Source organism: Podarcis raffonei, chromosome 16 (genome assembly GCF_027172205.1).
Source record: "Podarcis raffonei isolate rPodRaf1 chromosome 16, rPodRaf1.pri, whole genome shotgun sequence".
In the NCBI taxonomy this organism is placed as follows: Eukaryota; Metazoa; Chordata; class Lepidosauria; order Squamata; family Lacertidae; genus Podarcis; species Podarcis raffonei.
This window is the reverse complement of record NC_070617.1, coordinates 28295084-28322352: the sequence shown is the minus strand read 5'-3', so window position 1 is coordinate 28322352 and position 27269 is coordinate 28295084. Positions and strand designations below refer to the sequence as shown.

Below are 27269 nucleotides of genomic sequence, written 5' to 3'. Positions count from 1 at the left end.
TTCTTATCCTGAAGCAAAGCTCTTAACCCGAGGTACTATTTCTGGGTTAGCGGAGTCTGTAACCTGAAGTGTATGTAACCTAAAGCGTATGTAACCTGAGGTACCACTGTATAATAACCGACAACTGGGAAGCACTGGCCTGCGAGCACTCCAGTTGGAGAACAGCTTTTACCAAAGGTGTTGTGGACTTTGAAGGTGCTCAAACTCAGAACGAAAGGGAGAACCATGCTAAGAGGAAGGCACACTCGGCAAACCCTCACCATGACCAACGCCCACCTGGAAACCCATGTCTCCACTGTGGAAGGACATGTGGATCCAGAATTGGCCTCCACAGTCACTTACAGACTCTCTTTTAAAACTGTGTTTATGGAAGACAATCTTACTTGGCCGAAGAAAGAAGAAAGCTGTTCAGATCTCCCTATCCCATAACTGTGCAAGTGCTGCCATTCAGCATAAAGCAAGGATATGGAATATGTATCTCTCCAATATGTGACAGCCCCATTAAGCATGGCCAGGGCTGATGTGATTTCTGGAGTCACAGCATCCGGGCAAAGGTAGAGGGTTACTATGTTACCCCATCCCTGACATGGTCAGGAGTGGACAAGATCAATGCACAATTTGGACTGGTCACTTGTTCTTAAGCACAGTGGTATCTCAGGTTACATACGCTTCAGGTTACATACGCTTCAGGTTACAGACTCCGCTAACCCAGAAATATTACCTCAGGTTAAGTACTTTGCTTCAGGATGAGAACAGAAATTGTGCTCCGGTGGCACGGCAGCAGCAGGAGGCCCCATTAGCTAAAGTGGTGCTTCAGGTTAAGAACAGTTTCAGGTTAAGTACGGACCTCCGGAACGAATTAAGTACTTAACCTGAGGTACCACTGTACAAAGGATTGTTTAAAATTACGAGTTCTTCTGGGGAAATGACCCACATGTTTATACTGACTGCCATAGCAAAGGAGAGATCAATAAAGCACCCTGTTTGCTCTCAGAGGGGGTGAACTTTCATAGCACATAAATATTTTAAAGTCAATAAGATGAGCCCTTCTGGATCAGGCGAGAAGCCCATCTGGCTTGGGACTCTAAGAGCATCAGAAAACAAGAGGTTTGCTGGATCAGCGTTGCAATGGCCCATCTAGTGCTCCATTCTGCTCTCACAGTGATCAACTGGGTGTCTTTTTGGAAGCTCACAAGCATGAACAGAGTGCAGAAGCACTCTGCCCATTTGGGAGTCCAAGCAACAGCTATTTTTGCTCATTGGCACAGCCATATAGAAGGGAAAGACAGCATTTCACTTCTGTAAACAAGCCTTAACTCTGAATCTGGAGGATAAAAATCACTGAGGTGAAAGCCCTTCCAGTTATTATTTTTTTAAAACATAAAAAGGGAGAGCTGGTTTTTCTCTGGTTCCCTGTTCCCCTCGCTGCCAACTGCCTCACACTGTTCAGAAGGACCCACAACCATCTGGAATGAATTTTAAGCCAGGGGAGACCTGAGTTGGGTGGGGTGAATCAGAGAAAACTCTTTCCCCTTCTCATATGTTAGCGGATGGCTTCACTGAAAGCAGAATAGGAGCATGGGTTTTTATCCAAATAATAATAATAATAATAATAATAATAATAATAATAATAATAATGATTTCAACTATGGTCAGAGAAAAAGAACAAGCACCTCTGAATAAGGCATCCTATTGGCAAGTGTTGTAGTCAGGTAACAGGGATACGTTAATGGGTCAATTTTAGTTTCTTATTTTCCTGGGCTTAAGTTCCATTTCCCATGTTTTCAAATCAGTTTATGTTCACCATCTTTCCCCCCAACATGCACACATTAGGATTAATGGAATACCCCTCTTTGTATAGACCCATTTGCACCATCCATTTAAAATAGGATCAAAGCACTCTAAATAGTCATGGCTCCCCCCAAAGAACTCTGGGAAGTGTAGTTTGGAAAGGTTGCGGAGAGATTTTAGGATCCCTCTATTCCCGTCACAGAGCTACAATTCCCAGAATTCCCACGGGAGACAAATTGATTGTTAAACCCCTCTAGGTCTGAAGGTGTCACAACGGTCTGAAGAGCTCCCTGGGCTTTCTCCCTTTTAATGCATGGCTTATAATGATCAGTATCATTTATATACCTATTTGTAAATCTGCCTATATTTATATTTACATTAGGATTAATGGAATATTCTTATTGCCAGTGCCAGCTGGGTAGATTGCAACTCAGTTTTAATCCAAAAAGACCCACTGAAATGAGTGAACGTAAGTTTTTTATGCCTGCAATTGGTTTACTCCAAACAGGACTAGTATTAGAGACAACCTAATGTCTTTGGCTTTGCTCCTTCCTTTTATACTTGCAAATAAAAATAAAAGTACCCACATATTTTTTCCCCAGTGAGACCAACATTAAGTTGAGGGTGTGAGAATTGAGACTAAAGAAATAGGGAAACTGGTTAATTCTCTCTCCTGCTGTGCCTCTATTTCAGTTAAAAAATGGAGTTTGTTGCATTTGATTCCATCGTGCCCCTTAAATCTCAGGTGATTTTTCTAGATATATCAGTTTAGATCTCTCTTAGCCTTCTTGCAAAACCCTCACTCAACTTTCTCCGAAAAACCCATTCAGTTTTGCTGAAATATGTAGACTGTGGTTTACATTTTACGTGGCTACATTTAACTATCAACAAAATGTTGAACATCTTCAGATTTTTATTTTAAAAAGTCGTTTGGGAGCCTGCGCCTGTGGATTACTGAGTTTGACAAAACCAAAAACAGTTCTTTTGAACAGAATCTGTTCTATGATTCTAGATAGGAAGACCCACAATAGAAAAAGTGAAGAGAGCCACATTAGTTCCTAAGAAAAATTCAGAAATCTACAGTAGGACTATACATTTATAAACCCAGCCCAAATGTCACAGGGCAGTCTGCAAGTTTATCAGTTCTCCAGAATGGTCTGGAAAGCTGAAATTCTCCACACTATTTTATTACATTTTGGTTGGTCTCTTGCACTAATATGGATTTTGGAGCACCATTAGAAACTGATTCAACCTTCCTCATAAATCATATTGGGTACCTGGAAGGAACACTACAACTCAAATTTACTTCTCTGCCATCTTTTGCACCCAACAGTAAGATTATGTCAAGGTTAGGGGAATTTCATAGAAATATTTTCAAAGATTGTCACAATGACCCACCAATAATTTCCCAGGGTTATTGAGGAGAGAAGAGGCTTGTAAAACGGATTTGCAACATCCTGCTCTGGCTAGGATTACAAATACAGTTTCTATTAAAGGCTCGTTGTAAACTAAACAACAGAAACCCTAAAGTCAGCTTTACAGTCAGAGAGGGAAAAGAGGGCAAAAATGATGGAAAAGTTAGACTATAGTCACAGGTATGGAAAGGGTTGTGATAAATTCAGTGACTTACCTGTGACAGTCAGGTGGGTCCCTCCTCCGAAGACATACCACAGTGACACAAAGCTGTACAAAAACCTGCTGTTCCTTCACAAGGCCATTAACAACTATCCCATATGGGATTAGTATGGGTAATAGGACAACTTCTGTTTTCCTTCCAGTGACATTACAGCTCAGTTTTATTTTTTTACCATCTTTTGCATCCAATGGTTCAGCCACCAAGGCTATTTTGAGATATTTCCCCCCAAATACTGTCACAAGGACCTAGACTAAGGAAAAGAAATCTCCATCCACCCCTAACTTTCCAGTGTTATTGAGGAGAGAAGAAACCTGCAAAATGGGTTTGCACAATTCAGCTCTGGCTAGGATTTCAAATACCGTTTATAGTAAATTCTCATTGCAAAGTAAATGACAGCTGGAGAAGGAAAAGAGGGCAAAAGTGATGGAAAAGTTAAAATATTGCCACAGGTGTGGAAAGGACTGATAAATTCAGTGACTTACCAAGGACAGTCAAGTGAGTCCCTCCTCCGAAGACGAACCACAGTGACACACAGCTTGACAAAAACCTGCTGTTCCTTCACAATGTGACAACTATCCCATTTGGGAATAGAATGGGCAATAGGAGAACTTCTATTGTCCTTACGGTGACATAAGGTAAAGGTAAGGGGACCCCTGACCATTAGGTCCAGTCGCGACCGACTCTGGGGTTGCGGCGCTCATCTCGCTTTAGTGGCTGAGGGAGCCGGCGTATAGCTTCCGGGTCATGGGGCCAGCATGACTAAGCCGCTTCTGGCAAACCAGAGCAGCGCACATAAATGCCGTTTACCTTCCCGCCGGAGCGGTACCTATTTATCTACTTGCACTTTGACGTGCTTTCGAACTGCTAGGTTGGCAGGAGAAGGGACCGAGCAACGGGAGCTCATCCCGTCGCGGGGATTCGAACCACCAACATTCTGATCAGCAAGTCCTAGACTCTGTGGTTTAACCCACAGCGCCACCGTGACATTTCCCCCCCCAATTCTGAAGAAGTTTCTTTTTAATAGATTTATAAGCTGCTTTCCCCAGAAATCCAACGTTTCATAAAGTGGTATACAAACACCAGTCCAAACAAGCGGTTCAAATACAGTTTTAAAGAATGCTTAGAGTCAATGGAACATGCAATGAAATATTGTACAGAGCAGTATGTTTGGGAAGAAAAATGTCATACTTACCTGGCTCATCTCTGGGCAAGACAGACATAGTCTGTGCTGAGTATCTGGAAGAATCTCTGGACTTCCAAGTAGTTCTGTTCCAAGTTATTCATTTCTAAATGTAAGGAGTATTATAGATGGATTTCTCTGGTCCATGGGAAGCCACTGTGGTGCCCTTCAGTTCCTGTGAACTACAACTCCTATCGTCCCTAAGCATTGACCATCCTAACTGTGGATGATGGGCATTGTAGTCCAAAAGATCTGGAAGCCACCATGTTGTCTACCTCTGCTTTAGTCATCCTAACTAGATCTCTATAGGAGAACCAAACCATTGATACCACTGCCTTATTTTGCGCAGCAGATGTTGGCTCTGTTTCTTACAAGAGTCCTCACAAGTGAATTAATCTGTAAGCAGTGAAGCTTTGTCTTCTTATAAATTAAACTCAATGCACTGGAGCTTAAATATGAACTTCCCTAATCAGCTCCAGGTATGTTTCAGAGAAAACAGTTATCACTGATTTTTTAAAAATGATCTTGTTATTGAGTTTTGAGAGGTGCCAATGAATTTCATTTCTTCAGGGTGAAACAGAGATGCTTCCACTGATGCATAATCTGGCACTTAGGATTTGTGGGTAGAAGAAAACTCTCGATTGCTTCTATGGCTTCTGACTTCTCTCATTGGCACACTGTCCAACTTCCTGTGTGAAATAATGCAGGCCTGGGAAGTTTCCCTGCAAATGTATTTCGATCAGAATTGCACTGCACCATGGATTTTGTGGTCAGCACCAAGGATTTCATAGATAGAAGCCAACAGGAGCAGACTTTTGAGCAGACTTCTGTAAAGCCGATAATCACAGTCTGATTGCTTTTATTATTCTGATTTATGTATCTCATTTGAGTGGCAATTAGTTCCAAGGTAGAGAGTTGACCTGCTGAACCATCCATGAGGTTCAGCCATGGTCACCTGGTCAGCAAGGTAGCTTGGACCATGTCTGCTTACCTATGTTCAGGCCTAAATAAGAGCGGGTACACATGAAACGATGCCTGTGGCACATTGGGCTCCTTTGGAAGGAAGGACGGCATAGACAGACTATAATAAACAAATGATGCTGTGGAAGACCTCTTTGAAACATTGTAGATGCGCATTTCGATCATAATTGCCCCGTTGTGTGTGTTTGTAGTAGTCCATCGTAAGCAGAAACTGGGGGAGATGCAGTGGGGGCTGCAGCTCATTGTTATGGGGGTGAATCTGTGAGCATGAGGCATGGAATGGAAGACAACTTTGGTCAAGAGAACTCTGGCTTAAGTAGGGTCCAGTTGGATGCTGAGGAAAGGTGAGACGCAGCAGCTGGAGAACTTTGAGAGTGAAGGGGAGGAAGCTGACCCTCCATGGACGGGTTGGAAATAAAAAAGTGGGAGCTGGCTAAGGAGAGACCTGCTTGCTGAGCTGGTGTAAATCCTCACCATTTGATGCTCCCTGACATTTGATACCCATCATAGGTTCGCTCCCTGGTGCCCTGAGTTCCTGAGCACCCACAAAATTCCCCGTGAAGGGGCTGGGCACCCACAAATTTCTGTGCCAGGGCCATGATCACTTCATTGCACCTACGGTGCCAGACAGCCACAGTCGCGGAGTCAAGTTGGCATTCCTGGTACCCATTGTGTACATATGGCTCAGAAGCAGCCATAAACATCTTGCAAGGACATGGGTATTTTCCTCTCTCTCCCTTTCCCCCTGTCAGGTTGCGTCAGCAGCTCTTGGCTGGTTGCCCAGGAAAGTATAAAAACAAGGAAAGGTTTCTTACTGTCCTTTTTTATTTTAATATTACAGAGAGAAGCTCTAGAACCCACCCTCTTGGATAATGATGTTCTCCTGAGTGAATCTCCACCCCCATCTCTCCCACTTCCTCATTCATCATCACTTCTATAGGTGATGCTACGTGCCCTCTGTCTTTGAGCTCTTTGATCTCCTACTTTTAAGGCTTGCGGGTTCTGGGAGATGGAGGGTCTGGGATGCTTTCTAAAGACACCGTGTCAGCCAGCTGCCATTCCGGTCCTGTCTCCTCCTCTCCCATTATTTCCCAACTTCCACCCTCCTCTGCCTCTGAGCTGTGACCTCCCTCAAACCCCTGTTCTAGATCTATACAGTGGTACCTCAGCTTACATAGGCTTCAGGTTACAGATGCTTCAGGTTACAGACTCCGCTAACCCAGAAATAGTGCTTCAGGTTCAGAACTTTGCTGCAGGATGAGAACAGAAATTGTGCTCCAGTGGTGCGGCAGCAGCAGTAGGCCCCATTAGCTAAAGTGGTGCTTCAGGTTAAGAACAGTTTCAGGTTAAGAACGGACCTCCAGAACGAATTAAGTACTTAACCCGAGGTACCACTGTACTGTCTTCCTCTTCCTCCTCCCTGGAGGGATCAGGATGGGGAGGCGGTCTGCACCATTCCTTCTCTGCCCAGTCCCTGACATCCCCCCCCCCGGATAGCCTAAATCAAATAGGAGTGCGCAGAAAGCTGGCAACAAGGTGTGCTGTGGCATTTTCTTCACGGGCTACATACCTCATGACAGTATTGTGCATAAAACCGGGAGATGCATTTTTATGGTATAGGCAGGGTGACAGCAATCTGATTGAGCAAACGGGAAGCTTACCAAAATCCTGTCCCATAGCTGTTGCTTTATGCCAGGGTTGGACCCTGCAGATGCTGTGGGACTGCAGCTTGCATCCCACTCAGCCAGCATGGCCAATGGCCAGGGATGGTGGGAATTATAACAACTCAAGGGCCACAGGTCAGTCACAAGGTACAAAGATTTCTACCTTTACTCCATGTCTGCTGATTTAGTGGGTATATTGGTAAGGTATTGGCTAACACTTCCTAGTGATTATGGAATTTTATTTTATTATTTTATTTTATTTTCTCATACTCTGGAGAAACCCGGGATTTTAATTCATTAGAGCCTAGTACCTCTTCATTAAACATCATCAATGCAATGAGTGAGCCACTGAGTGGAAGGAAGAACATGTAAGTGATGTTTGGGAATGTTTGAAATACCCACCAGAAATGAATCTGGGATGCACCCCGAACCGATATTGACCTTTTCCATTTCTCAGGACCTAAATTGGTAGGTAGGACTAAGAGAGAACCCTGCCTGAACTCCAGGAAAGCCACATCCCACCAGTGTAGAAAATGCCCACCTAGATGGACCACTGGCCTGACTTGGGAGAAGGCCAATTCCTATGTTTCCATGAAATCACACTGCTTTTACCACTGCTGCTACCAGCTGTCGACCTGAGCTGAGTGCAATTTGGCAGAGTAACAGCACACTTCCTTCTGTAATAGGACAGGAAACCATGAATACAACCTGCTTGAAGGAGATGGAATAAATAAGTTGGTCAAGAAAAAACACTGGTGAAATGTATGACATTTTATTAATTTGCTAACATTATAAGCCAACATACAAAGGAGATTCCAGGGAGAAGAGGAAGGGAGGAGGTGTGGGGAGGGGAACGACATAGGAAAGAAAACAGACTTGATGGATCAACGTAGCATTAGAGGAAATCAGAGAATAAACTTGGCCCCCTTGAACATGAAAGGACTCTTTCTTCTCGGCTTCTGGAGGCACGAGGAACTCATCAGACCCATCCAGCCTTTAGGCACAGTCCAATCTCCTCACCACCTTCTCAACGGTCTTCCCATCATGCGTCACTTTGCAGATGACTGTCTCATAGCTCTCCCAGTCGGACTTTCTCATGCTGAGGTAGCTGCTGGCCGCATACTTGTCATTCAGCTTAGTGGGCGTGGTTGTCTCCACCCCAGAGGAGATGGTGGCGCCATCAGCCTGCCAGGTAACTTGGACAGTGCCTGGGTAAAAGCCATCCATGAGACACACCGCGGTGGCTTTGTCTGAGCTCTTCAATTCTTCTGGGGATGGTGGGAAGACGTTCACTGTTGGAGGTACTGTTGGCTGACCTGGAAGTCAAGGGGAAATTTGGTTAAGTGTCGTGTCTCAGGGGAGTATTAAATATTTGACACATGTTGTCAGGGGCTCAGGAGCAGAAGCACAGGGGAGAGAGCAAATAGGGAGCGAAGGAGAGGAATCCGTGGGGAGCGTAGGGGAGTATGACAGCGACCCGAGAGATTCCATGAGCTTCTCCAGCGAATCAGAAGATTCCCAGAAGGGGGCGCCTATGGTAATGGCAAGGGGGGTCCCAGGGGGGACGCACCAGAAGCAAGGGGCCAGTGGGGACTCCCAAGGGAGCAGCGGAGGATCAGGACCAGCCCCCCCACCAGAGCGCAGTGGGGGGGAAGAGTCACATGAGTCAGGACCAGCCTCTCCTCCAGTGGGGAGAGAAGATGAGTCAGGGCTGACCACGCCCCCATCGGAAAGTGGGGAAACGGAGGGGAGGTCAGGTCCAGCTAGCCTCCCCGAAGGAGGGAGCAGTGACACAAGTGTAACGGTCAGGAGGAAAGTGGGAGGCTGCGCTCGCGCGCCAAGTTCAAATGTGCAGGAGCGCGGATCAGCAGAAAACCCGGATTGGGAGCCAGGTCCTAAAGCCCGAAGGAGGGAGGGGGAAGAGTCAGGGGACTCAGCGTCAGAAGAGTCTAGGAAGGGTGAGACCCCGACTAGCAGGCGGACCCAGAGGAGGAAGGAACAGAGGAAGAGGTGGAGTAAGGCTAGAATCTTAAACTGGTGTCAGGGGGGAGGAGATTCAGATGGAGCTTCGGCGGTCTAAGGTTAGAGACGTAGCGTTGCACGCTGTGCGTGCGGAAGTGAAACTGAACTTCAATAAAGACTTTTATACTAAAGAGCAAAGCAGCGTTGGTCTTCTGTGAGCTGGGACCTCGGGCAGCGCTGACACATGTAATAAGTTATTTGATTTCATAAAGGAAGCACTATCTGACCCAGTTCCCCAATGTAGTGTGCTGAAATGTTTTGGAAGGACCTGTTACTATTTGGTAGCTATACTTTGAGCTGGAAGTGTCCTACAAGATGTCTTACAGCTCTTTATGATTCTGTGAAAAAGTCCCAGGAGAACCAGGTCGTATTCCTTTATAGCAACCAAAAAAGCAAAGTTGGACTGATCATCTTGTGCAGATGCCTGATTATCGTCTTCCAAAGCAACTACAGTGGTACCTCTACTTACATTGACCTTGGGTTACGTATCCTTCGGGATACGTACGCAGCAAACCCAGAAGTATTTTTCTGGTTTTCGCCGTGCGCGCATGCGCAAAAGCGCTAAACGGTGCCACGCACATGCGCAGTAGCTGCACCTCCAGTTGCGAATTCCTTGGGATCCTACCGTTTGCAAATGGAGGTACCACTGTACTCTATTCTGAACTTAAAAATGGGAAGTGCAATGCTGGTGGTCAACAAAAGAGATTGAAAGACTCTCAAGGCAAATATAAAAACATGTCGTACAGTTGTACCTTGGGTTAAGAACTTAATTCGTTCTGGAGGTCTGTTCTTAACCTGAAACTGTTCTTAACCTGAAGCACCACTTTAGCTAATGGGGCCTCCTGCTGCCGCTGCACCGCTGCTGCACGATTTCTGTTCTTATCCTGAAGCAAAGCTCTTAACCCGAGGTACTATTTCTGGGTTAGCGGAGTCTGTAACCTGAAGTGTATGTAACCTAAAGCGTATGTAACCCGAGGTACCACTGTATAATAACCGACAACTGGGAAGCACTGGCCTGCGAGCACTCCAGTTGGAGAACAGCTTTTACCAAAGGTGTTGTGGACTTTGAAGGTGCTCAAACTCAGAACGAAAGGGAGAACCATGCTAAGAGGAAGGCACACTCGGCAAACCCTCACCATGACCAACGCCCACCTGGAAACCCATGTCTCCACTGTGGAAGGACATGTGGATCCAGAATTGGCCTCCACAGTCACTTACAGACTCTCTTTTAAAACTGTGTTTATGGAAGACAATCTTACTTGGCCGAAGAAAGAAGAAAGCTGTTCAGATCTCCCTATCCCATAACTGTGCAAGTGCTGCCATTCAGCATAAAGCAAGGATATGGAATATGTATCTCTCCAATATGTGACAGCCCCATTAAGCATGGCCAGGGCTGATGTGATTTCTGGAGTCACAGCATCCGGGCAAAGGTAGAGGGTTACTATGTTACCCCATCCCTGACATGGTCAGGAGTGGACAAGATCAATGCACAATTTGGACTGGTCACTTGTTCTTAAGCACAGTGGTATCTCAGGTTACATACGCTTCAGGTTACATACGCTTCAGGTTACAGACTCCGCTAACCCAGAAATATTACCTCAGGTTAAGTACTTTGCTTCAGGATGAGAACAGAAATTGTGCTCCGGTGGCACGGCAGCAGCAGGAGGCCCCATTAGCTAAAGTGGTGCTTCAGGTTAAGAACAGTTTCAGGTTAAGTACGGACCTCCGGAACGAATTAAGTACTTAACCTGAGGTACCACTGTACAAAGGATTGTTTAAAATTACGAGTTCTTCTGGGGAAATGACCCACATGTTTATACTGACTGCCATAGCAAAGGAGAGATCAATAAAGCACCCTGTTTGCTCTCAGAGGGGGTGAACTTTCATAGCACATAAATATTTTAAAGTCAATAAGATGAGCCCTTCTGGATCAGGCGAGAAGCCCATCTGGCTTGGGACTCTAAGAGCATCAGAAAACAAGAGGTTTGCTGGATCAGCGTTGCAATGGCCCATCTAGTGCTCCATTCTGCTCTCACAGTGATCAACTGGGTGTCTTTTTGGAAGCTCACAAGCATGAACAGAGTGCAGAAGCACTCTGCCCATTTGGGAGTCCAAGCAACAGCTATTTTTGCTCATTGGCACAGCCATATAGAAGGGAAAGACAGCATTTCACTTCTGTAAACAAGCCTTAACTCTGAATCTGGAGGATAAAAATCACTGAGGTGAAAGCCCTTCCAGTTATTATTTTTTTAAAACATAAAAAGGGAGAGCTGGTTTTTCTCTGGTTCCCTGTTCCCCTCGCTGCCAACTGCCTCACACTGTTCAGAAGGACCCACAACCATCTGGAATGAATTTTAAGCCAGGGGAGACCTGAGTTGGGTGGGGTGAATCAGAGAAAACTCTTTCCCCTTCTCATATGTTAGCGGATGGCTTCACTGAAAGCAGAATAGGAGCATGGGTTTTTATCCAAATAATAATAATAATAATAATAATAATAATAATAATAATGATTTCAACTATGGTCAGAGAAAAAGAACAAGCACCTCTGAATAAGGCATCCTATTGGCAAGTGTTGTAGTCAGGTAACAGGGATACGTTAATGGGTCAATTTTAGTTTCTTATTTTCCTGGGCTTAAGTTCCATTTCCCATGTTTTCAAATCAGTTTATGTTCACCATCTTTCCCCCCAACATGCACACATTAGGATTAATGGAATACCCCTCTTTGTATAGACCCATTTGCACCATCCATTTAAAATAGGATCAAAGCACTCTAAATAGTCATGGCTCCCCCCAAAGAACTCTGGGAAGTGTAGTTTGGAAAGGTTGCGGAGAGATTTTAGGATCCCTCTATTCCCGTCACAGAGCTACAATTCCCAGAATTCCCACGGGAGACAAATTGATTGTTAAACCCCTCTAGGTCTGAAGGTGTCACAACGGTCTGAAGAGCTCCCTGGGCTTTCTCCCTTTTAATGCATGGCTTATAATGATCAGTATCATTTATATACCTATTTGTAAATCTGCCTATATTTATATTTACATTAGGATTAATGGAATATTCTTATTGCCAGTGCCAGCTGGGTAGATTGCAACTCAGTTTTAATCCAAAAAGACCCACTGAAATGAGTGAACGTAAGTTTTTTATGCCTGCAATTGGTTTACTCCAAACAGGACTAGTATTAGAGACAACCTAATGTCTTTGGCTTTGCTCCTTCCTTTTATACTTGCAAATAAAAATAAAAGTACCCACATATTTTTTCCCCAGTGAGACCAACATTAAGTTGAGGGTGTGAGAATTGAGACTAAAGAAATAGGGAAACTGGTTAATTCTCTCTCCTGCTGTGCCTCTATTTCAGTTAAAAAATGGAGTTTGTTGCATTTGATTCCATCGTGCCCCTTAAATCTCAGGTGATTTTTCTAGATATATCAGTTTAGATCTCTCTTAGCCTTCTTGCAAAACCCTCACTCAACTTTCTCCGAAAAACCCATTCAGTTTTGCTGAAATATGTAGACTGTGGTTTACATTTTACGTGGCTACATTTAACTATCAACAAAATGTTGAACATCTTCAGATTTTTATTTTAAAAAGTCGTTTGGGAGCCTGCGCCTGTGGATTACTGAGTTTGACAAAACCAAAAACAGTTCTTTTGAACAGAATCTGTTCTATGATTCTAGATAGGAAGACCCACAATAGAAAAAGTGAAGAGAGCCACATTAGTTCCTAAGAAAAATTCAGAAATCTACAGTAGGACTATACATTTATAAACCCAGCCCAAATGTCACAGGGCAGTCTGCAAGTTTATCAGTTCTCCAGAATGGTCTGGAAAGCTGAAATTCTCCACACTATTTTATTACATTTTGGTTGGTCTCTTGCACTAATATGGATTTTGGAGCACCATTAGAAACTGATTCAACCTTCCTCATAAATCATATTGGGTACCTGGAAGGAACACTACAACTCAAATTTACTTCTCTGCCATCTTTTGCACCCAACAGTAAGATTATGTCAAGGTTAGGGGAATTTCATAGAAATATTTTCAAAGATTGTCACAATGACCCACCAATAATTTCCCAGGGTTATTGAGGAGAGAAGAGGCTTGTAAAACGGATTTGCAACATCCTGCTCTGGCTAGGATTACAAATACAGTTTCTATTAAAGGCTCGTTGTAAACTAAACAACAGAAACCCTAAAGTCAGCTTTACAGTCAGAGAGGGAAAAGAGGGCAAAAATGATGGAAAAGTTAGACTATAGTCACAGGTATGGAAAGGGTTGTGATAAATTCAGTGACTTACCTGTGACAGTCAGGTGGGTCCCTCCTCCGAAGACATACCACAGTGACACAAAGCTGTACAAAAACCTGCTGTTCCTTCACAAGGCCATTAACAACTATCCCATATGGGATTAGTATGGGTAATAGGACAACTTCTGTTTTCCTTCCAGTGACATTACAGCTCAGTTTTATTTTTTTACCATCTTTTGCATCCAATGGTTCAGCCACCAAGGCTATTTTGAGATATTTCCCCCCAAATACTGTCACAAGGACCTAGACTAAGGAAAAGAAATCTCCATCCACCCCTAACTTTCCAGTGTTATTGAGGAGAGAAGAAACCTGCAAAATGGGTTTGCACAATTCAGCTCTGGCTAGGATTTCAAATACCGTTTATAGTAAATTCTCATTGCAAAGTAAATGACAGCTGGAGAAGGAAAAGAGGGCAAAAGTGATGGAAAAGTTAAAATATTGCCACAGGTGTGGAAAGGACTGATAAATTCAGTGACTTACCAAGGACAGTCAAGTGAGTCCCTCCTCCGAAGACGAACCACAGTGACACACAGCTTGACAAAAACCTGCTGTTCCTTCACAATGTGACAACTATCCCATTTGGGAATAGAATGGGCAATAGGAGAACTTCTATTGTCCTTACGGTGACATAAGGTAAAGGTAAGGGGACCCCTGACCATTAGGTCCAGTCGCGACCGACTCTGGGGTTGCGGCGCTCATCTCGCTTTAGTGGCTGAGGGAGCCGGCGTATAGCTTCCGGGTCATGGGGCCAGCATGACTAAGCCGCTTCTGGCAAACCAGAGCAGCGCACATAAATGCCGTTTACCTTCCCGCCGGAGCGGTACCTATTTATCTACTTGCACTTTGACGTGCTTTCGAACTGCTAGGTTGGCAGGAGAAGGGACCGAGCAACGGGAGCTCATCCCGTCGCGGGGATTCGAACCACCAACATTCTGATCAGCAAGTCCTAGACTCTGTGGTTTAACCCACAGCGCCACCGTGACATTTCCCCCCCCAATTCTGAAGAAGTTTCTTTTTAATAGATTTATAAGCTGCTTTCCCCAGAAATCCAACGTTTCATAAAGTGGTATACAAACACCAGTCCAAACAAGCGGTTCAAATACAGTTTTAAAGAATGCTTAGAGTCAATGGAACATGCAATGAAATATTGTACAGAGCAGTATGTTTGGGAAGAAAAATGTCATACTTACCTGGCTCATCTCTGGGCAAGACAGACATAGTCTGTGCTGAGTATCTGGAAGAATCTCTGGACTTCCAAGTAGTTCTGTTCCAAGTTATTCATTTCTAAATGTAAGGAGTATTATAGATGGATTTCTCTGGTCCATGGGAAGCCACTGTGGTGCCCTTCAGTTCCTGTGAACTACAACTCCTATCGTCCCTAAGCATTGACCATCCTAACTGTGGATGATGGGCATTGTAGTCCAAAAGATCTGGAAGCCACCATGTTGTCTACCTCTGCTTTAGTCATCCTAACTAGATCTCTATAGGAGAACCAAACCATTGATACCACTGCCTTATTTTGCGCAGCAGATGTTGGCTCTGTTTCTTACAAGAGTCCTCACAAGTGAATTAATCTGTAAGCAGTGAAGCTTTGTCTTCTTATAAATTAAACTCAATGCACTGGAGCTTAAATATGAACTTCCCTAATCAGCTCCAGGTATGTTTCAGAGAAAACAGTTATCACTGATTTTTTAAAAATGATCTTGTTATTGAGTTTTGAGAGGTGCCAATGAATTTCATTTCTTCAGGGTGAAACAGAGATGCTTCCACTGATGCATAATCTGGCACTTAGGATTTGTGGGTAGAAGAAAACTCTCGATTGCTTCTATGGCTTCTGACTTCTCTCATTGGCACACTGTCCAACTTCCTGTGTGAAATAATGCAGGCCTGGGAAGTTTCCCTGCAAATGTATTTCGATCAGAATTGCACTGCACCATGGATTTTGTGGTCAGCACCAAGGATTTCATAGATAGAAGCCAACAGGAGCAGACTTTTGAGCAGACTTCTGTAAAGCCGATAATCACAGTCTGATTGCTTTTATTATTCTGATTTATGTATCTCATTTGAGTGGCAATTAGTTCCAAGGTAGAGAGTTGACCTGCTGAACCATCCATGAGGTTCAGCCATGGTCACCTGGTCAGCAAGGTAGCTTGGACCATGTCTGCTTACCTATGTTCAGGCCTAAATAAGAGCGGGTACACATGAAACGATGCCTGTGGCACATTGGGCTCCTTTGGAAGGAAGGACGGCATAGACAGACTATAATAAACAAATGATGCTGTGGAAGACCTCTTTGAAACATTGTAGATGCGCATTTCGATCATAATTGCCCCGTTGTGTGTGTTTGTAGTAGTCCATCGTAAGCAGAAACTGGGGGAGATGCAGTGGGGGCTGCAGCTCATTGTTATGGGGGTGAATCTGTGAGCATGAGGCATGGAATGGAAGACAACTTTGGTCAAGAGAACTCTGGCTTAAGTAGGGTCCAGTTGGATGCTGAGGAAAGGTGAGACGCAGCAGCTGGAGAACTTTGAGAGTGAAGGGGAGGAAGCTGACCCTCCATGGACGGGTTGGAAATAAAAAAGTGGGAGCTGGCTAAGGAGAGACCTGCTTGCTGAGCTGGTGTAAATCCTCACCATTTGATGCTCCCTGACATTTGATACCCATCATAGGTTCGCTCCCTGGTGCCCTGAGTTCCTGAGCACCCACAAAATTCCCCGTGAAGGGGCTGGGCACCCACAAATTTCTGTGCCAGGGCCATGATCACTTCATTGCACCTACGGTGCCAGACAGCCACAGTCGCGGAGTCAAGTTGGCATTCCTGGTACCCATTGTGTACATATGGCTCAGAAGCAGCCATAAACATCTTGCAAGGACATGGGTATTTTCCTCTCTCTCCCTTTCCCCCTGTCAGGTTGCGTCAGCAGCTCTTGGCTGGTTGCCCAGGAAAGTATAAAAACAAGGAAAGGTTTCTTACTGTCCTTTTTTATTTTAATATTACAGAGAGAAGCTCTAGAACCCACCCTCTTGGATAATGATGTTCTCCTGAGTGAATCTCCACCCCCATCTCTCCCACTTCCTCATTCATCATCACTTCTATAGGTGATGCTACGTGCCCTCTGTCTTTGAGCTCTTTGATCTCCTACTTTTAAGGCTTGCGGGTTCTGGGAGATGGAGGGTCTGGGATGCTTTCTAAAGACACCGTGTCAGCCAGCTGCCATTCCGGTCCTGTCTCCTCCTCTCCCATTATTTCCCAACTTCCACCCTCCTCTGCCTCTGAGCTGTGACCTCCCTCAAACCCCTGTTCTAGATCTATACAGTGGTACCTCAGCTTACATAGGCTTCAGGTTACAGATGCTTCAGGTTACAGACTCCGCTAACCCAGAAATAGTGCTTCAGGTTCAGAACTTTGCTGCAGGATGAGAACAGAAATTGTGCTCCAGTGGTGCGGCAGCAGCAGTAGGCCCCATTAGCTAAAGTGGTGCTTCAGGTTAAGAACAGTTTCAGGTTAAGAACGGACCTCCAGAACGAATTAAGTACTTAACCCGAGGTACCACTGTACTGTCTTCCTCTTCCTCCTCCCTGGAGGGATCAGGATGGGGAGGCGGTCTGCACCATTCCTTCTCTGCCCAGTCCCTGACATCCCCCCCCCCCGGATAGCCTAAATCAAATAGGAGTGCGCAGAAAGCTGGCAACAAGGTGTGCTGTGGCATTTTCTTCACGGGCTACATACCTCATGACAGTATTGTGCATAAAACCGGGAGATGCATTTTTATGGTATAGGCAGGGTGACAGCAATCTGATTGAGCAAACGGGAAGCTTACCAAAATCCTGTCCCATAGCTGTTGCTTTATGCCAGGGTTGGACCCTGCAGATGCTGTGGGACTGCAGCTTGCATCCCACTCAGCCAGCATGGCCAATGGCCAGGGATGGTGGGAATTATAACAACTCAAGGGCCACAGGTCAGTCACAAGGTACAAAGATTTCTACCTTTACTCCATGTCTGCTGATTTAGTGGGTATATTGGTAAGGTATTGGCTAACACTTCCTAGTGATTATGGAATTTTATTTTATTATTTTATTTTATTTTCTCATACTCTGGAGAAACCCGGGATTTTAATTCATTAGAGCCTAGTACCTCTTCATTAAACATCATCAATGCAATGAGTGAGCCACTGAGTGGAAGGAAGAACATGTAAGTGATGTTTGGGAATGTTTGAAATACCCACCAGAAATGAATCTGGGATGCACCCCGAACCGATATTGACCTTTTCCATTTCTCAGGACCTAAATTGGTAGGTAGGACTAAGAGAGAACCCTGCCTGAACTCCAGGAAAGCCACATCCCACCAGTGTAGAAAATGCCCACCTAGATGGACCACTGGCCTGACTTGGGAGAAGGCCAATTCCTATGTTTCCATGAAATCACACTGCTTTTACCACTGCTGCTACCAGCTGTCGACCTGAGCTGAGTGCAATTTGGCAGAGTAACAGCACACTTCCTTCTGTAATAGGACAGGAAACCATGAATACAACCTGCTTGAAGGAGATGGAATAAATAAGTTGGTCAAGAAAAAACACTGGTGAAATGTATGACATTTTATTAATTTGCTAACATTATAAGCCAACATACAAAGGAGATTCCAGGGAGAAGAGGAAGGGAGGAGGTGTGGGGAGGGGAACGACATAGGAAAGAAAACAGACTTGATGGATCAACGTAGCATTAGAGGAAATCAGAGAATAAACTTGGCCCCCTTGAACATGAAAGGACTCTTTCTTCTCGGCTTCTGGAGGCACGAGGAACTCATCAGACCCATCCAGCCTTTAGGCACAGTCCAATCTCCTCACCACCTTCTCAACGGTCTTCCCATCATGCGTCACTTTGCAGATGACTGTCTCATAGCTCTCCCAGTCGGACTTTCTCATGCTGAGGTAGCTGCTGGCCGCATACTTGTCATTCAGCTTAGTGGGCGTGGTTGTCTCCACCCCAGAGGAGATGGTGGCGCCATCAGCCTGCCAGGTAACTTGGACAGTGCCTGGGTAAAAGCCATCCATGAGACACACCGCGGTGGCTTTGTCTGAGCTCTTCAATTCTTCTGGGGATGGTGGGAAGACGTTCACTGTTGGAGGTACTGTTGGCTGACCTGGAAGTCAAGGGGAAATTTGGTTAAGTGTCGTGTCTCAGGGGAGTATTAAATATTTGACACATGTTGTCAGGGGCTCAGGAGCAGAAGCACAGGGGAGAGAGCAAATAGGGAGCGAAGGAGAGGAATCCGTGGGGAGCGTAGGGGAGTATGACAGCGACCCGAGAGATTCCATGAGCTTCTCCAGCGAATCAGAAGATTCCCAGAAGGGGGCGCCTATGGTAATGGCAAGGGGGGTCCCAGGGGGGACGCACCAGAAGCAAGGGGCCAGTGGGGACTCCCAAGGGAGCAGCGGAGGATCAGGACCAGCCCCCCCACCAGAGCGCAGTGGGGGGGAAGAGTCACATGAGTCAGGACCAGCCTCTCCTCCAGTGGGGAGAGAAGATGAGTCAGGGCTGACCACGCCCCCATCGGAAAGTGGGGAAACGGAGGGGAGGTCAGGTCCAGCTAGCCTCCCCGAAGGAGGGAGCAGTGACACAAGTGTAACGGTCAGGAGGAAAGTGGGAGGCTGCGCTCGCGCGCCAAGTTCAAATGTGCAGGAGCGCGGATCAGCAGAAAACCCGGATTGGGAGCCAGGTCCTAAAGCCCGAAGGAGGGAGGGGGAAGAGTCAGGGGACTCAGCGTCAGAAGAGTCTAGGAAGGGTGAGACCCCGACTAGCAGGCGGACCCAGAGGAGGAAGGAACAGAGGAAGAGGTGGAGTAAGGCTAGAATCTTAAACTGGTGTCAGGGGGGAGGAGATTCAGATGGAGCTTCGGCGGTCTAAGGTTAGAGACGTAGCGTTGCACGCTGTGCGTGCGGAAGTGAAACTGAACTTCAATAAAGACTTTTATACTAAAGAGCAAAGCAGCGTTGGTCTTCTGTGAGCTGGGACCTCGGGCAGCGCTGACACATGTAATAAGTTATTTGATTTCATAAAGGAAGCACTATCTGACCCAGTTCCCCAATGTAGTGTGCTGAAATGTTTTGGAAGGACCTGTTACTATTTGGTAGCTATACTTTGAGCTGGAAGTGTCCTACAAGATGTCTTACAGCTCTTTATGATTCTGTGAAAAAGTCCCAGGAGAACCAGGTCGTATTCCTTTATAGCAACCAAAAAAGCAAAGTTGGACTGATCATCTTGTGCAGATGCCTGATTATCGTCTTCCAAAGCAACTACAGTGGTACCTCTACTTACATTGACCTTGGGTTACGTATCCTTCGGGATACGTACGCAGCAAACCCAGAAGTATTTTTCTGGTTTTCGCCGTGCGCGCATGCGCAAAAGCGCTAAACGGTGCCACGCACATGCGCAGTAGCTGCACCTCCAGTTGCGAATTCCTTGGGATCCTACCGTTTGCAAATGGAGGTACCACTGTACTCTATTCTGAACTTAAAAATGGGAAGTGCAATGCTGGTGGTCAACAAAAGAGATTGAAAGACTCTCAAGGCAAATATAAAAACATGTCGTACAGTTGTACCTTGGGTTAAGAACTTAATTCGTTCTGGAGGTCTGTTCTTAACCTGAAACTGTTCTTAACCTGAAGCACCACTTTAGCTAATGGGGCCTCCTGCTGCCGCTGCACCGCTGCTGCACGATTTCTGTTCTTATCCTGAAGCAAAGCTCTTAACCCGAGGTACTATTTCTGGGTTAGCGGAGTCTGTAACCTGAAGTGTATGTAACCTAAAGCGTATGTAACCCGAGGTACCACTGTATAATAACCGACAACTGGGAAGCACTGGCCTGCGAGCACTCCAGTTGGAGAACAGCTTTTACCAAAGGTGTTGTGGACTTTGAAGGTGCTCAAACTCAGAACGAAAGGGAGAACCATGCTAAGAGGAAGGCACACTCGGCAAACCCTCACCATGACCAACGCCCACCTGGAAACCCATGTCTCCACTGTGGAAGGACATGTGGATCCAGAATTGGCCTCCACAGTCACTTACAGACTCTCTTTTAAAACTGTGTTTATGGAAGACAATCTTACTTGGCCGAAGAAAGAAGAAAGCTGTTCAGATCTCCCTATCCCATAACTGTGCAAGTGCTGCCATTCAGCATAAAGCAAGGATATGGAATATGTATCTCTCCAATATGTGACAGCCCCATTAAGCATGGCCAGGGCTGATGTGATTTCTGGAGTCACAGCATCCGGGCAAAGGTAGAGGGTTACTATGTTACCCCATCCCTGACATGGTCAGGAGTGGACAAGATCAATGCACAATTTGGACTGGTCACTTGTTCTTAAGCACAGTGGTATCTCAGGTTACATACGCTTCAGGTTACATACGCTTCAGGTTACAGACTCCGCTAACCCAGAAATATTACCTCAGGTTAAGTACTTTGCTTCAGGATGAGAACAGAAATTGTGCTCCGGTGGCACGGCAGCAGCAGGAGGCCCCATTAGCTAAAGTGGTGCTTCAGGTTAAGAACAGTTTCAGGTTAAGTACGGACCTCCGGAACGAATTAAGTACTTAACCTGAGGTACCACTGTACAAAGGATTGTTTAAAATTACGAGTTCTTCTGGGGAAATGACCCACATGTTTATACTGACTGCCATAGCAAAGGAGAGATCAATAAAGCACCCTGTTTGCTCTCAGAGGGGGTGAACTTTCATAGCACATAAATATTTTAAAGTCAATAAGATGAGCCCTTCTGGATCAGGCGAGAAGCCCATCTGGCTTGGGACTCTAAGAGCATCAGAAAACAAGAGGTTTGCTGGATCAGCGTTGCAATGGCCCATCTAGTGCTCCATTCTGCTCTCACAGTGATCAACTGGGTGTCTTTTTGGAAGCTCACAAGCATGAACAGAGTGCAGAAGCACTCTGCCCATTTGGGAGTCCAAGCAACAGCTATTTTTGCTCATTGGCACAGCCATATAGAAGGGAAAGACAGCATTTCACTTCTGTAAACAAGCCTTAACTCTGAATCTGGAGGATAAAAATCACTGAGGTGAAAGCCCTTCCAGTTATTATTTTTTTAAAACATAAAAAGGGAGAGCTGGTTTTTCTCTGGTTCCCTGTTCCCCTCGCTGCCAACTGCCTCACACTGTTCAGAAGGACCCACAACCATCTGGAATGAATTTTAAGCCAGGGGAGACCTGAGTTGGGTGGGGTGAATCAGAGAAAACTCTTTCCCCTTCTCATATGTTAGCGGATGGCTTCACTGAAAGCAGAATAGGAGCATGGGTTTTTATCCAAATAATAATAATAATAATAATAATAATAATAATAATAATAATAATGATTTCAACTATGGTCAGAGAAAAAGAACAAGCACCTCTGAATAAGGCATCCTATTGGCAAGTGTTGTAGTCAGGTAACAGGGATACGTTAATGGGTCAATTTTAGTTTCTTATTTTCCTGGGCTTAAGTTCCATTTCCCATGTTTTCAAATCAGTTTATGTTCACCATCTTTCCCCCCAACATGCACACATTAGGATTAATGGAATACCCCTCTTTGTATAGACCCATTTGCACCATCCATTTAAAATAGGATCAAAGCACTCTAAATAGTCATGGCTCCCCCCAAAGAACTCTGGGAAGTGTAGTTTGGAAAGGTTGCGGAGAGATTTTAGGATCCCTCTATTCCCGTCACAGAGCTACAATTCCCAGAATTCCCACGGGAGACAAATTGATTGTTAAACCCCTCTAGGTCTGAAGGTGTCACAACGGTCTGAAGAGCTCCCTGGGCTTTCTCCCTTTTAATGCATGGCTTATAATGATCAGTATCATTTATATACCTATTTGTAAATCTGCCTATATTTATATTTACATTAGGATTAATGGAATATTCTTATTGCCAGTGCCAGCTGGGTAGATTGCAACTCAGTTTTAATCCAAAAAGACCCACTGAAATGAGTGAACGTAAGTTTTTTATGCCTGCAATTGGTTTACTCCAAACAGGACTAGTATTAGAGACAACCTAATGTCTTTGGCTTTGCTCCTTCCTTTTATACTTGCAAATAAAAATAAAAGTACCCACATATTTTTTCCCCAGTGAGACCAACATTAAGTTGAGGGTGTGAGAATTGAGACTAAAGAAATAGGGAAACTGGTTAATTCTCTCTCCTGCTGTGCCTCTATTTCAGTTAAAAAATGGAGTTTGTTGCATTTGATTCCATCGTGCCCCTTAAATCTCAGGTGATTTTTCTAGATATATCAGTTTAGATCTCTCTTAGCCTTCTTGCAAAACCCTCACTCAACTTTCTCCGAAAAACCCATTCAGTTTTGCTGAAATATGTAGACTGTGGTTTACATTTTACGTGGCTACATTTAACTATCAACAAAATGTTGAACATCTTCAGATTTTTATTTTAAAAAGTCGTTTGGGAGCCTGCGCCTGTGGATTACTGAGTTTGACAAAACCAAAAACAGTTCTTTTGAACAGAATCTGTTCTATGATTCTAGATAGGAAGACCCACAATAGAAAAAGTGAAGAGAGCCACATTAGTTCCTAAGAAAAATTCAGAAATCTACAGTAGGACTATACATTTATAAACCCAGCCCAAATGTCACAGGGCAGTCTGCAAGTTTATCAGTTCTCCAGAATGGTCTGGAAAGCTGAAATTCTCCACACTATTTTATTACATTTTGGTTGGTCTCTTGCACTAATATGGATTTTGGAGCACCATTAGAAACTGATTCAACCTTCCTCATAAATCATATTGGGTACCTGGAAGGAACACTACAACTCAAATTTACTTCTCTGCCATCTTTTGCACCCAACAGTAAGATTATGTCAAGGTTAGGGGAATTTCATAGAAATATTTTCAAAGATTGTCACAATGACCCACCAATAATTTCCCAGGGTTATTGAGGAGAGAAGAGGCTTGTAAAACGGATTTGCAACATCCTGCTCTGGCTAGGATTACAAATACAGTTTCTATTAAAGGCTCGTTGTAAACTAAACAACAGAAACCCTAAAGTCAGCTTTACAGTCAGAGAGGGAAAAGAGGGCAAAAATGATGGAAAAGTTAGACTATAGTCACAGGTATGGAAAGGGTTGTGATAAATTCAGTGACTTACCTGTGACAGTCAGGTGGGTCCCTCCTCCGAAGACATACCACAGTGACACAAAGCTGTACAAAAACCTGCTGTTCCTTCACAAGGCCATTAACAACTATCCCATATGGGATTAGTATGGGTAATAGGACAACTTCTGTTTTCCTTCCAGTGACATTACAGCTCAGTTTTATTTTTTTACCATCTTTTGCATCCAATGGTTCAGCCACCAAGGCTATTTTGAGATATTTCCCCCCCAATACTGTCACAAGGACCTAGACTAAGGAAAAGAAATCTCCATCCACCCCTAACTTTCCAGTGTTATTGAGGAGAGAAGAAACCTGCAAAATGGGTTTGCACAATTCAGCTCTGGCTAGGATTTCAAATACCGTTTATAGTAAATTCTCATTGCAAAGTAAATGACAGCTGGAGAAGGAAAAGAGGGCAAAAGTGATGGAAAAGTTAAAATATTGCCACAGGTGTGGAAAGGACTGATAAATTCAGTGACTTACCAAGGACAGTCAAGTGAGTCCCTCCTCCGAAGACGAACCACAGTGACACACAGCTTGACAAAAACCTGCTGTTCCTTCACAATGTGACAACTATCCCATTTGGGAATAGAATGGGCAATAGGAGAACTTCTATTGTCCTTACGGTGACATAAGGTAAAGGTAAGGGGACCCCTGACCATTAGGTCCAGTCGCGACCGACTCTGGGGTTGCGGCGCTCATCTCGCTTTAGTGGCTGAGGGAGCCGGCGTATAGCTTCCGGGTCATGGGGCCAGCATGACTAAGCCGCTTCTGGCAAACCAGAGCAGCGCACATAAATGCCGTTTACCTTCCCGCCGGAGCGGTACCTATTTATCTACTTGCACTTTGACGTGCTTTCGAACTGCTAGGTTGGCAGGAGAAGGGACCGAGCAACGGGAGCTCATCCCGTCGCGGGGATTCGAACCACCAACATTCTGATCAGCAAGTCCTAGACTCTGTGGTTTAACCCACAGCGCCACCGTGACATTTCCCCCCCCAATTCTGAAGAAGTTTCTTTTTAATAGATTTATAAGCTGCTTTCCCCAGAAATCCAACGTTTCATAAAGTGGTATACAAACACCAGTCCAAACAAGCGGTTCAAATACAGTTTTAAAGAATGCTTAGAGTCAATGGAACATGCAATGAAATATTGTACAGAGCAGTATGTTTGGGAAGAAAAATGTCATACTTACCTGGCTCATCTCTGGGCAAGACAGACATAGTCTGTGCTGAGTATCTGGAAGAATCTCTGGACTTCCAAGTAGTTCTGTTCCAAGTTATTCATTTCTAAATGTAAGGAGTATTATAGATGGATTTCTCTGGTCCATGGGAAGCCACTGTGGTGCCCTTCAGTTCCTGTGAACTACAACTCCTATCGTCCCTAAGCATTGACCATCCTAACTGTGGATGATGGGCATTGTAGTCCAAAAGATCTGGAAGCCACCATGTTGTCTACCTCTGCTTTAGTCATCCTAACTAGATCTCTATAGGAGAACCAAACCATTGATACCACTGCCTTATTTTGCGCAGCAGATGTTGGCTCTGTTTCTTACAAGAGTCCTCACAAGTGAATTAATCTGTAAGCAGTGAAGCTTTGTCTTCTTATAAATTAAACTCAATGCACTGGAGCTTAAATATGAACTTCCCTAATCAGCTCCAGGTATGTTTCAGAGAAAACAGTTATCACTGATTTTTTAAAAATGATCTTGTTATTGAGTTTTGAGAGGTGCCAATGAATTTCATTTCTTCAGGGTGAAACAGAGATGCTTCCACTGATGCATAATCTGTCACTTAGGATTTGTGGCTAGAAGAAAACTCTCGATTGCTTCTATGGCTTCTGACTTCTCTCATTGGCACACTGTCCAACTTCCTGTGTGAAATAATGCAGGCCTGGGAAGTTTCCCTGCAAATGTATTTCGATCAGAATTGCACTGCACCATGGATTTTGTGGTCAGCACCAAGGATTTCATAGATAGAAGCCAACAGGAGCAGACTTTTGAGCAGACTTCTGTAAAGCCGATAATCACAGTCTGATTGCTTTTATTATTCTGATTTATGTATCTCATTTGAGTGGCAATTAGTTCCAAGGTAGAGAGTTGACCTGCTGAACCATCCATGAGGTTCAGCCATGGTCACCTGGTCAGCAAGGTAGCTTGGACCATGTCTGCTTACCTATGTTCAGGCCTAAATAAGAGCGGGTACACATGAAACGATGCCTGTGGCACATTGGGCTCCTTTGGAAGGAAGGACGGCATAGACAGACTATAATAAACAAATGATGCTGTGGAAGACCTCTTTGAAACATTGTAGATGCGCATTTCGATCATAATTGCCCCGTTGTGTGTGTTTGTAGTAGTCCATCGTAAGCAGAAACTGGGGGAGATGCAGTGGGGGCTGCAGCTCATTGTTATGGGGGTGAATCTGTGAGCATGAGGCATGGAATGGAAGACAACTTTGGTCAAGAGAACTCTGGCTTAAGTAGGGTCCAGTTGGATGCTGAGGAAAGGTGAGACGCAGCAGCTGGAGAACTTTGAGAGTGAAGGGGAGGAAGCTGACCCTCCATGGACGGGTTGGAAATAAAAAAGTGGGAGCTGGCTAAGGAGAGACCTGCTTGCTGAGCTGGTGTAAATCCTCACCATTTGATGCTCCCTGACATTTGATACCCATCATAGGTTCGCTCCCTGGTGCCCTGAGTTCCTGAGCACCCACAAAATTCCCCGTGAAGGGGCTGGGCACCCACAAATTTCTGTGCCAGGGCCATGATCACTTCATTGCACCTACGGTGCCAGACAGCCACAGTCGCGGAGTCAAGTTGGCATTCCTGGTACCCATTGTGTACATATGGCTCAGAAGCAGCCATAAACATCTTGCAAGGACATGGGTATTTTCCTCTCTCTCCCTTTCCCCCTGTCAGGTTGCGTCAGCAGCTCTTGGCTGGTTGCCCAGGAAAGTATAAAAACAAGGAAAGGTTTCTTACTGTCCTTTTTTATTTTAATATTACAGAGAGAAGCTCTAGAACCCACCCTCTTGGATAATGATGTTCTCCTGAGTGAATCTCCACCCCCATCTCTCCCACTTCCTCATTCATCATCACTTCTATAGGTGATGCTACGTGCCCTCTGTCTTTGAGCTCTTTGATCTCCTACTTTTAAGGCTTGCGGGTTCTGGGAGATGGAGGGTCTGGGATGCTTTCTAAAGACACCGTGTCAGCCAGCTGCCATTCCGGTCCTGTCTCCTCCTCTCCCATTATTTCCCAACTTCCACCCTCCTCTGCCTCTGAGCTGTGACCTCCCTCAAACCCCTGTTCTAGATCTATACAGTGGTACCTCAGCTTACATAGGCTTCAGGTTACAGATGCTTCAGGTTACAGACTCCGCTAACCCAGAAATAGTGCTTCAGGTTCAGAACTTTGCTGCAGGATGAGAACAGAAATTGTGCTCCAGTGGTGCGGCAGCAGCAGTAGGCCCCATTAGCTAAAGTGGTGCTTCAGGTTAAGAACAGTTTCAGGTTAAGAACGGACCTCCAGAACGAATTAAGTACTTAACCCG

At 44.9% G+C, this 27269-nt stretch overlaps 2 protein-coding genes across 3 annotated transcripts in view; both read right to left on the bottom strand.

Moving 5' to 3' along the window:
- The window catches only part of LOC128404184 (immunoglobulin lambda-1 light chain-like), a 222292-nt gene that overhangs the window by 28566 nt on the left and 166457 nt on the right, over positions 1-27269 (bottom strand). The gene's annotated exons all lie outside the window — the stretch shown is intronic.
- Positions 18154-27269, bottom strand: part of LOC128404187 (immunoglobulin lambda-1 light chain-like) — a 236029-nt gene continuing 226913 nt past the window's right edge. For both annotated transcript variants that reach the window (XM_053369621.1, XM_053369622.1), the window contains exons 3-4: positions 24205-24242; positions 18154-18713 (exon numbers count right to left, since the gene is read on the bottom strand). In XM_053369621.1, coding sequence (XP_053225596.1) covers positions 18394-18713; positions 24205-24242 — 358 coding nt within the window. In that variant the 3' untranslated portion in view covers positions 18154-18393. The remainder of the gene's footprint in view (positions 18714-24204; positions 24243-27269) is intronic.